Here is a 12,496-nt window from a genome sequence, read left to right as displayed (position 1 = left end):
AACTGCCAGCCTTCTAGTTAGCAGTCAAATGTCTTAGGCACTAAGCCACCAGAGCTCCCTATGTGTGCATATGCATATATATTTTATTTTCAATCTTTCCTTCATTTAATTTTTAACTATGAATATGTAAGTGACATAAGCAGTCATGGGCTCCATAGTGTATTTTGATGGTTTTGGGCTTTTAAAGTTTTATTTTTTTGTTGTTGTTGAGAATACACACACACAGCAAAACATACACCAATTCAACATTTCTATGTTATGATGGCATTCTTTGACTTGTGCAATGCTTCTCAACTTCCTTTTTTGAGTTTTTCCTTCCTCCTTACCGTAAACTCACTGCCCCCAGAGGTTCCTATCTAATCTTTCAAGTTGCTATTATCATTTTGAGTCTTAATTGTTTTTGATAAGAATTTTTTAGATCAATTAATTTAGTTTCTTGCATATATAAATCAAGCTTGCTCCAGTTCCACAAGGACTCCACCACAGTCTTTGGGATGGAGAAAAATGACAGGTTTTCCATGTGCTCCTATTTTGGCCTCTTCAGATAGACAACGGATCTTCTTTTTTTTCAAATCCATCACAGCTGCATTTATGTTACTCACCTTCAGAAAAGGAAATAAATAAGAATAAGGCTGAGATCATAAAAATATTGAATTATAGAAGAAATATTGATAACTCATGTGGCCTATCTCCTCTGCTTTTGGTCAGGACCATTATTAAACAATCAAAAACCCTTAAAACTTCCAGAGAGGAAAATGAAATTGCTAAATATTCTGAGGTGACCAACTGCAATGCTTAGTAATAATTTTCACAATTAGTAACTGTTTCTCCTTACAACCTGTATCATGTGTGCTATACTTTATAACATTTTCTACTAGTTAAAACAGAGCAAATTGGTTTTTCCTCAGAGCCTTGTGATTCTCATCTATAAGAGGGAGACAAGGCCTACTACTATGTAAGTGAGATTTATTATTACATTAAAATGAGGGACTAGATGAGAAGCTTTTAGTACGGTTTATGGCACATACTGGGTACTCAACAAATATGAGTGTTCCTCTGATCCTCAAACTCCCTTAATCTAGTTATCATCTTTAAGATTATAACTTCAATATATGAAAATAACTATCATCAATATGTGTTTCTCATGCCTAAAAATCCAAACTTTTATAATTTAGTGACTCTCTTCTAAATCATTTCTATCTTATTTTCAAAGAGCCAAGGACTATATACTGGATTCTAAAAGTGGCCAAACAATTGATGAGGACACTAAATGTTGTTGTCAGGTGCCATCGAGTTGTCTCTGACTCACAGCGACCCTATGCACAGCAGAACAAAACACTACCTAGTCCTGTGCCAGTCTCAAGATCCTTGCTATACCTGAGCCCATCGTTGCAGCCACTGTGTCTATCCATCCCGTTGAGGGCCATCCCCTTCTTCGTTGACCCTCCACTTTACCAAGTATGATATCCTTCTCCACAAAACTCACTGCCATTGAGTCGGTCCCAACTCATAGCAACCCCCCCTTGGATTTCCAAGGCATATCTCTACGGAAGTAGATTGCCCAACTTTCCTTCCGAGGAGTGGCTGGTGGGTTTGAAACGCCAGCCTTCTGGTTAGCAGTCAAGTGCCATAGGCACTACACTACCATAGCTCCTTTCTCCAGGGAATGACAAAAAAAAAAAATTTATCAAGTACCAATTTTTATTTAGCCTATGTTTACAAGAAGCTCTGTTGGTGCAATGGGTAAGGCATTTGGCTGCTAACTAGAAGGATGGAGGTTCAAATTTACCACCTGCTCTACAGGAGGAAGATGAGGTCATCTATTTCTGTTAAGATTTACAGCCTTGAAAACCTAATGGGGGCTTGCTCTGAGTCAGAATCGACTCAGTGGCAGTGGGTTGTTATTTTTATTTATTTATTTATTTTCTTTCTACATTTACAAAATCTGGATAGGTTGGCTATTCTTCCATGCACTAATGCAGCTCATTCCCACTTCTGGAGATCTGAAAATAAAATTACTCTGGAAGCTCTTATGGCATAGTGCTTAAGGCTTTTGACTGCTAACCAGAAACCTAGCAGTTCAAACCTACCAGCCACTCCTTGGAAGGAAGACTGGGCAATCTACTTCTGTAGTGATAACACCTCAGAAACCCAAGGACGGGTCACTAAGAGTTGGATCTGACTTGACGGCACTGAGTTTGGTTTGGTTTTTAGAGCTTTGAGAAGTTTCATACAATCTCCTTTTGTTTAGGACACATTAATTTGTTGATGGTTATCCACTAACCAGTGATCTTTGAGTTGACCCTGTGTGTACAAAGTAGAAGCACTCTATAGGCTTCTCTTTTTTAAAAAAAAACAAAAAACAAAAAACTTTATTTTGATTTGGATAGAAGTTTCCAGAGCAAATTCATTTTCTATACAGCAGTTCATCCACTTTGTCTCATGACACTGACTGCAATCTCCCACAATGCAACAGCTCTCCTCCCACTTCCTCCCCATAGCCACCTCTTCCCTGTGTCCTTCCTTCCCATGCACTCTTGCCCCCCAAGCTGTCTCCCTGTGCATACACATTTCTTCTGTTCTCCCATGACTGATCTCTCCAAGGAGTGTACCTACCTAACGTAAATGTTCAGCTCATATGCCTGTCTTTTGTTTGGCTGGAAGCCACAGGAGTGGGTTCAATTCCACACCTTAAGGACAGCTAGGGACCAGTCTCAAGCGTTCCACCAGGCTCTATCAGACCAGCAAACATGGTCTTTTTTTTTTTTTAGTAATTTTGAGTTTTGTTCCACATTGTTCTCCCACTCTATCCAGGATCTCTTACATAGATCCCCCCTCTCCACTGGCTGACAGTGGTAGCCAGGTACTGTCTACTTCTTCTGGTCTTATAGTCGTATAGGCTGAGGATCGTATGGTGTACTAGTCCCTTGGACTAATTGTTTCCATGCGTCTTTGGTTTTCTTCATTCTTCTTTGCTCTGGATGAGGAGAGACCCACTGTTGCATCTAGATGGCTGCCTGCAAGATTTTTATTTTTAAATTGTGATTTGGTTGAAAGTTTACAGAGCAAATTCACTTTCCATATAGCAGTTCACACACACATTGTCTCATGACATTGACTACAATTTATCACAATGCAACACAGCTCCACTCCCATCTCCTCCCAATGGTTACCTCTTCCCAGTGTCCATCCCTCCATGCACTCCTGCCCCCTGAACTGTCTCCCTGTGCATAAACAGCTCTTCTTTCTCCCATGATTGTTCTCTCCAAGGAGTGTATCTACTTCAGGTACATGTTCAACTCATATGGCTATCTTTTGTTTGTTTGGAAGCCACAGGTGTGGGTTCAATTCCAGACCTGAAGGGCAGCTAGGGGCCATAGTCTGAGGGGTTCCACCAGGCTCTATCAGACTAGCAAACCTGGTCCCTTTTTTTTTCTTTTTCCTCCAAATGATTCTGACTTTGGTTCCACATTGTTCTCCCTCTCTATCCAGGATCTCCTACATAGATCCTACATAGATCCTCCTCTGAGTAGCCAGGCACCATCTAGTTCTTCTGGTCTCATAGTCATATACTGCCTGCAAGCTTTTTTATTATTTATTTATTTGTTTTTTATTGTGATTTGAGTGAAGATTTACAGAGCAAATTCACTTTCCATACAGCAGTTCACATACACTTTGCCTCATGACATTGACCACAGTTTACCACAATGCAATAGCTCCCTTCCCACTTCCTCCCCATAGTTACCTCTTCCCAGTGTCCATCCCTCCATGCACTCTTGCCCCCTGAGCTGTCTCCCTGTGCATAAGCAGCCCTTCTTTCTCCCATGATTGTTCTCTCCAAGGAGTGTATCTACTTGAGGTACATGTTCAACTCATATGGCTGTCTTTTGTTTGTTTGGAAGCCACGGGTGTGGGTTCAATTCCAGACCTGAAGGGCAGCTAGGGGCCACAGTCTCAGTGGTTCCACCAGGCTCTATCGGACCATGCCTGCAAGCTTTTAAGATCCCAGTCACTACTCACCAAAGCAGGATGTTGAACAACGTTTTCGTGTACTATGTTATGCCAGTTGAGCTTGATGTCCCTTGCGACCATGGTCCAAAGCCCACAGGTTCAACTAGTTGCTCTCTCTGGGTAGCTGGCTGTGGCAAGAAAGGACTACACCCTTGTCCCTTGTTAGCTCTGCTATATACCTGGAAATTCTTACAGAACACACAAATACACTCATAGAAACATTATCTGCCAACCCTATACATAGTCATGGGCACACTCCAACCTGCATAGACATACCTAATCGTTCAGCCTGTCCAGCCAGCTATCCACCTATATAGATCAATGTTTGCCATCACTGACAATGCAATACTAGATGTGCGAGAAGATTCATCTTTGTCGTCTGTACCTCCCATGCACCTCTCTATGTCTTCCTCTTCCTCAATTCCACCATGTTGATTACTCACATTTGGTACATTGCCCTCCCCTTCACCCAAATCAATACTTGTCTCTGGCCATCTAGCAGTGTTCCCTCCCCCACCCTCCCATCCTTGGTAACCAATAAAGAAACTTTCCTTCCATATATAAACCTTTCCTTGACTTTTTACAATAAAGGACTAATACAATATTTGTCCTTCTGTGATTGACTTACTTTACTCAGCATAATGTCCTCCAAATTCATCCACATTTTGCAGATTCTACGTTATTCTTAGGGTTGCACAGTATTCCATTGTTGTATGCACGATAGTTTGGTCATCCATTCTTCTGTTGATGGGCACCTAGGTTGTTTCCATCTTTTTGGTATTGTAAATAGTGCTGTGATGAACATGGGTATGCATATATCTGTTCTTATTCTGGCTCCCAGTTCTTTAGGATATATACCTATAGTAATCGGATTGCTAGATCAAATGGTATTTCTAATACCAGCTTTTTAAGGAATCACCATACTGCTTTCCACAGTGGTTGAATCATCCGACAGTCTCACCAGCAGCGTATGAGGGTCCCAATCTCTCAACATCCTTGCCAGCATTCATTATTTTTTATTTTGTTGAACTTTGATACTAGTGCTGGGGCAAAATGGTATATCATTGTTGTTTTAACTTGCATCTCTCTAATGGCTAGTGATTGTAAACATTTCTTCATGTTTGTTGGTTGCCTAAGCATCCTCTTTGGTGAAGTGTCTATTCATGTCTTCTGCCCATTTTTAAATTCAATTATTTGGCATTTTGTTGTTGAGGTATAGGAGTTTTCTATAAACTTGAGAGTAAGTCCCTTGTCAGATATGTCATTGCCAAATATGTTTCCCAATATGTAAATTCTCTTTTGACTCTTTTAGAGAAGTCTTTGAAAGCACATAAAAATTTAATTTTTAGAAGGTCCCATTCATCTAGTTTATCTTCTGCTGTTTGTGCATTTTGGGTTAAGTTTGATAGTCTATTCATGCCATATAATAGGGCCACTAAATTTGCCCCTAATTTTTCCTTGAGGAACTTTATAGTTTTAGGTTTCACATTTAAGTCTCTGATCCATATGGAGTTCGTTTTTGTGTATGGTGTGAGGTACAGATCTTGTTTCATTTTTCTGCAAATGGATCTCCAGTTTTGCCAGCACCATCTGTTAAGCAGACAATCTCTTCCCCATTTAATGGATATTTCAGCCCTTTGTCAAAGATCAGCTGACTATAAGTCAATGGATCTATTTCTGGGTTCTCAATTCTATTCCACTGCTCCATGTGTGTGTCATTGTACCAATAACAGGAAGTTTGACTACTGTGGCTGTATAGCAGGTTTTAAGATCCAGGAGTGTGAGATATCCTACTTTGTTCTTCTCTTCAATAGTGCTTTGCTTATCAGAGGTCTCTTTCACTCTACAGACTTTTGGAAGTAGATCACCAGGCTTGTCTTCCGAAGCATGTCTGAATTGGTTTGAATCACCAGTCTTTCAATTAGTAGTCAACTCCTTAACCATTTGAGCCACCTAAAGACATCTATTGATGGCCACAGCATTTTTAAAACATGTCCACAAATTCTCTGATATACTTCCCATTGAGAGGCAGCATCTATGTCCCCTCCCTTGAATCTGTCTGCATTGAAGACTTGTTTATGACCAATATCCAGCAGCAGAAGTGCTATAGTGGGACTTTTGATGGTAGGTCAGAAAGGTCAGGTAATTCCCACCTGATTCTCTTGGGACATTCACTCTGGGAGGAAGTCAACTGCCAAATAAGTCGTCCAACTATCCTCAGAACTACTTTTAAGTCGTAATGCTGAAGAAGTGGTACGTAGTGCTCCTCAGTCCCTATGTGCCAGCTAGCATCCAATGGCAGCCAACATGCAGCCCTGTCAATCCTTTAGGTAACTGCAGCTTCAGCTGACATGTGACACTACCACATGAGAGACCCCAAGCAAGAACCATCCATCTGAGCCCTTCCTAAATTCCTAACCCACAAAATCCTAAATAAAACAGTTATTCTTTAACACTGTAAAGTTTTGAATAATGTATTACATAGCTACATTAACTAGAACAATGATCAAAGAAATTTTCACTCAACAAAAATGCATTTCCTACCCATCAGCCACTCCTCAGAATGAAGACTGGGCAATCTACTCCCACAGAGACACTGCCTCAGAAACCTAAAGAGGGATTGCTATGAGTTGGAATCGACTCAACAGCAGTGAATTTGGTTTGGTTTGGTACTGAAGAGTAGGCAAGAAATTTTATTTCATCTGGTGATTTAGAAATCCAAGCCCTCTCCATCTCATGAAACCACTGTCTCACAGATTACTGTAGCACAGGAAGGAATAGTTCTCAAATACTTCCATTTTGTAGCATGCCTTCATTCTGAAAACTGTCATGCTGACAATATCATTTATTAAAAAGAATCCAGTGTGTCATAGACTGCTGGCCTCTAGTAGTCATTTTTCTTTGCTTCCTTTTAGTTACAGCAACCCAAAAGTTTTAGCCAGGTACATAACTGCCTAGCTATAGACTTACTTCCCAGTGTTCCTTGCAAACAAGCATGCTATATCACCAAGCTCAGGTCTATAGGATATGAGTAAACATGATATGTGTAATTTCTAGATCAACTCCACATTCTCAAAGGCACTTGCTCTGTACTCTCTTTGCCTTGCCTTCCCACTGGCTAGCAAATGGTGATACCTGGAGTGACCCTATAAGTATGTTATGGAAGCAGGGCTCCCCTATTAGTTCAAGGTAATTCACTTATATACTGTGAATCTGGAAAAAAAAAAACAACTCACTGCTATCAAGTCGATTTGACTCATAGCAACCCCTCCTTGGGTTTCCGAGGTGATATCTCTACAGAAGTAGATTGCCCAATCTTCCTTCTAAGGAGTGGCTGGTGGGTTTGAATTGCCAGCCCTCTGGTTAACAGTCAAATGCCTTAGGCACTACACCACCAGAGCTCCCAGACTGAGAACAGGAAAACAAAAAAAAATTATCTATCTATCCACCTACCAACCTACATTAAGCCATTCAATATATCTTTTTGGTGGAGAGTAGGGAATGGTGACAGGAACTGTCATACAAAAGTAACAACTAACTAACCTCATTTCACACCTTCTCCTATTACATACTTTCCTTTTATACTCATATACGTATACATTTTCATTTCCTCCCTTTAATCTCTACAAGTGAATTAGCTATAACATTACTGAACTTCCACTTCCTTTAGCTAACTGAACTTCTACCCCACGTAGCTGGTTTCCTTTGAATGCATGGGCTCTCTTGAAGTAGAACACAGGCAGTGTAGTATAAGAGAGAGGAGAGAGGATTCAAATGCAGATGATGCTGCTCCTAATCCTGAGGCGCCTTAGACAAACCTCCAAATCTACTGAAATAAAGACCTGCGGCCAAAAGTAACCTCCTAAAAATATGTATTTTATCATCCTCCATTATTTAAATAATAAAGGCTAAATATTAGGTCCTGTTAACTCCTTGACCAAATGTATAGCTTTCCCACCTCATGTTTTAAACTCAGCCATTAAGGTGAAGGCAATCTAGCATTATGGCTGAGCATAGATCTTGCAATGAGAACAAACCTGGGTTTGAATCCCAGCCCTGTCACCTACTACTAATGTGACTATAGGTAAGCTAACTTCTCTGTCAAAGTCAGTATTGTTCTCAGAGGGTAGCTATAAAAATTGAAAACTGAACTTCACATATTTCCAGAGGACTCAATAATTATTAGTTGCTTTGATAACTACTGTAGTGCCTAAGGCACTTGACTACTAACCAGAAGGCTGACAGTTCAAACCCACCAGCCACTCCTCAGACAGAAGCTTGGGCAATCTACTTCCATAGTCATACCGCCTCAGAAACCCAAGGAGAGGTCGCTGTGAGTCGGGTCTGACTCACGGCAAATAACAAGAACAACAACATAACTCTATGTCCTTCCGTGTTATTCCCTCTGACTGGAATACCTTTCTCTTCTTGTCCACTGAGGAACTCATTCACATTCCTTACAACTCATGCCCTGTAATGCCTTCCCAACCCCCTGACCTGCCCAGAGCAATCAATCTCTCCTTTTGTGCTACTGAGAATATGTTTCATTAATTCTACTTATCACATGAATTGCCTATTTAAATATCTGCCCCTCGTCACTATAGGCATGCTCCATGTCTTACTCATTACTGAATCCCATGTACTTAGTGTAGTATACAGTGCAGGTCCTCAAATATTTCCAATAATTGAAGATTTATAATTGAAGGATTTACTTGAATTCATGCTCTAATCAAGCTAACTCTTTTTAGACCACAAAAAAGGCCTCTTAATTATATTATCCTTTCTTTCAAAAGAATGGTCTTATCAAATTAATTAACTGAAGCATAATTGGTATTGCTGATATTACCAAAGGCAGTTATATGAGCATGAATATCTACAGTTATAGCCCTTCTAATGAGAATGTTCTTGTCTAACATTTCTTCGTGTTTTTTCCCCCCTGGGGATTGCTTACAGATACAATTCACAACATCTTAAAAATCATAATCAGTAATTAAAAACATATTGCTTTTATAATGATCCAGTGGTCTTCATAGTGGCTGTTGAATCGAGACGTCAATAAAATACATTAATATTGTTTTTTATGGATCTCTAGAGGGAAAGTATGTATCTCTGGATCCAGCTTTGTATATGGCCAAAATTATCATTCCCCTTAGAGAACTTAATAAAAGTATCTGATAACAGTGATGATAGTCTTAAAAAGTAAAAGATAATTTTGTAAAAGACAGAATTAAAACATCAAGCATTAAAATACTTAAAATACCTCAATGCAGATGTGATGCATTCCTCCAGCCTTGTTTTTCTGCAGAAAACCTTTAATCGGACTGTCATTGCCCAATGGATGAAGCAGTTCCATCTTGGTATTTCCCAGGTTGACAAAAACAACAGATACTCCATGTTCAGGAAGAGTGACCGCTTTGCTTACCTGGGCCCCCAGAATATTCTCATAAAACATTGAGGCCTTTTCCAAATCCGGCACTGCTATGGCTACATGATTGAGTCGACCCAGATTCCATACAGAATCTGACATTTTAAATGAGGACTGTGACATGGACAAAGTTCTTACTGTTGGAACTGTAGTTTGGAATCTGGAAAAAAGCCCTGTAAAGTGAACAGGATTGGTATCATTCTTTAGAAATTACACTTCTAGAGTTAATTTAAAAAAATAAAAAACTGAAGAAGTAATACATGCAAAAATTATATTCTATCACTGTATTATAGACAACAGTAGTCATAAAAGAGAAAAATGCTCTGCTTTAATTTGTATATAGCAGTTTTGTTTTATTCCAAAAGTCAAATCAGGGTAGTAAGTAGAAAAAGTTAAGCCAAAATCACCTACTCTGGTCTATTTAAACAACTGTCTATAAGTAAAAAAAGCTAACTCTGAACTTCAATTAGATTCAGAAGAAAGATATTTTTCATAATTACATTTACTGCTACTGCTTGAAGGATAGTTATGTATCATTAACAAATACTTGCTACCCTCTATATTTCACAAAATTTTAATGTGTGTGAAACAACTTAGATTTAATCCTGAGAGAAAGCCTTCCCTACCAAAAACCAATTTTATCCCATATTGTGTAAATTCATTAAAGGTATAACCATTTAGTATTTTTTAACGTGTATTTGATTCAAATGACACCAATTAAGGAAAATATGTAATGGTTGGGGGGATAAGCAAAGATCAAGAAGGTATTGAAAATGATTTCTTCTAAGATCAGAATTTTATTTTTTATAATTTTGAAGGGTTTGAGGCATGACCACTTCTGAATGTGAAGAAACCATTTCTATCGGTAACTGAAAGAGCTGTAATATGTTCTCCTATGTATTCCTAACTGACTGCTTTGGAACAGCTAAGGGAGACCAGAAAGTGAGACACTGGCAGTTTGGAACAGCTAAGGGAGACCAGGATGCAAGCTGGCAGCGGTCTGGAACACCTAAGGGACACCAGGAAGCGAACCGGTGGTGGTTTGGAACAACTAAGGGAGACAAACTTGTTTGTCAGTTTGTGGTACTATGGTGGCTTGTATGTTGCTGTGAGGAGTGAGGCTGGAGGCTATGCCACCGGTGTTTCAAATGCCAACAGGGTTACCCATGGTGGACAGGTTTCAGCAGAGCTTCCAGAATAAGGCAGACTCGGAAGAAGGAAGAGGTCATCCACTGTTCAAAGATATGAAGAGCAGAGAAACACTGTCTAATACATTACTGGAAAACTTTATGAATAGCCCTAAAACATTGTCCAATATAGTGCTGGAAGATGAGCCCCTCAGGTCAGAGGCCAATCAAGATATGACTGGGGAAGATCTGTTTTCTCAGAGTAGAGCTGACTTTAATGATGTGGATAGAGCAAAGCTTTAATGACCTCCATATGCTGATTTGGCATGACTCAAAATGAGAAGAAACAGCTACAAACATCCATTAATAATTAGAACATGAATGTACAAAGTATGAATCTAGGAAAATTAGAAGTTGTCAAATATGAAATGGAACGCACAAAGACCGAGATCCTAGGCATTAGTGAGCTGAAATGGACTGGTTTTAGCCATTTTGAATCAGACAACCATATGATCTACTATGCTGAAAATAACAAATTGAAGTGGAATGGAGTGACTGGCATTTATCACCACAAAGAATGCTTGAATATCTATCCTGAAGTACAATGCTGTCAGTGATAGGGTAAGATCCATACGCCTCCAAGAAAAACCAGTTAATACGACTATTATTCAAATTTATGCACCAACCATCGCAGTCAAAGATGAGGACATTGAAGATTTTATCAACTTCTACAGTCTGAAATTGACCGAACATGCAGTCAAGATGTGTTAATTATCACTGGTGACTAGAATGTAAAAGTTGGAAACAAAGAAGAATCGACAGTAGTTAGAAAATATGGTCTTGGTGATAGAAATACCACTGGAGATCACAAGATAGAATTTTACAAGACAAATGACTTATTCACTGCAAATACCTTTTTTCGACCACACAAATGGCAGCTATACACATGGACTTTCCCAGATGGAGTACATAGGAATCAGAGTGACTATATCTGTGGCAAGAGGAGATGGAGAAGCTCAATATCTTCAGTCAAAATAAGGCCAGGAGCTGATTGTGCAACAGACCATTGTGCAACTGTTCATATGTAAGTTCAAGTTGAAGTTGAAGACAATTAAAACAAGTCCATATGACCCATGATTATACCCCAATGAATTTAGAAACCATCTAAAGAATAGATTTGATGCACTGAACACCAGTGACCAAAAGCCAGATGAATTGTGGGATGACATCAAGAACATCATCCACGAAGAAAGCAAAAGGTCATTAAAAAGATAGGAAATGAAGAAAAGACCAAAGTGGATGTCAGAAGAAACTCTGAAACTTGCCCTTGAATGAAGAATAGCTAATGCAAATGGCAGAGATGACAAGATAAAGAGCTGAACAGATGATTTCAAAGAGCAGCTCAGGAAGGCAAAGTCAATTATTATAATGAAATGTGAAAAGACCTGGAGTTAGGAAACCAAAAGAGAAGAATATGCTTGGCATATCTCAAGATGAAAGAACTGAAGAAAAATGTTTAAGCCTCAAGTTGCAGTAATGAAAGATTCTATGGGCAATATACTGAATGATGAAGGAACCATCAAAAGAAGTTAGAAGGAATACATAGAGTCACTGTACCAAAAATAATTGGTCAAGGTTCATCCATTTCAGTAGGTGGCATATGATCAAGAACCAATGGTACTGAAGGAAAAAGTCGAAGCTGCACTGAAGGAATTAGCAAAAAACAAGGCCCCAGGAATTGATGGAATACCCATTGAAATGTTTCAACAAACAGATGCCACACTGGAGGCACTCACTATGCTATGCTAAGAGATTTGGAAGACAACTACCTAGCCAATGACTGGAAGAGATCCATATTTGTACCCATTCCAAAGAAAGGTGATCCCACAGAATGTGGAAATTATTGAACAATATCATTAACATCACACACAAG

The 12,496-nt window shown here is 39.3% G+C and overlaps 1 protein-coding gene across 1 annotated transcript in view; it reads right to left on the bottom strand.

Moving 5' to 3' along the window:
* Nucleotides 1–449: 449 nt before the first annotated feature.
* Nucleotides 450–12,496, bottom strand: part of MCEE (methylmalonyl-CoA epimerase) — a 14,836-nt gene continuing 2,789 nt past the window's right edge. The window contains exons 2-3 of the mRNA XM_007949902.2: nt 9,272–9,609; nt 450–602 (exon numbers count right to left, since the gene is read on the bottom strand). Coding sequence (XP_007948093.1) covers nt 450–602; nt 9,272–9,609 — 491 coding nt within the window. The remainder of the gene's footprint in view (nt 603–9,271; nt 9,610–12,496) is intronic.

The sequence above is a fragment of the Orycteropus afer genome, unplaced genomic scaffold (genome assembly GCF_000298275.1).
Source record: "Orycteropus afer afer isolate SDZICR_OR568_19922 unplaced genomic scaffold, OryAfe1.0 scaffold00256, whole genome shotgun sequence".
Taxonomy (NCBI): Eukaryota; Metazoa; Chordata; class Mammalia; order Tubulidentata; family Orycteropodidae; genus Orycteropus; species Orycteropus afer.
This window is presented reverse-complemented; position numbering and strand designations above follow the sequence as displayed.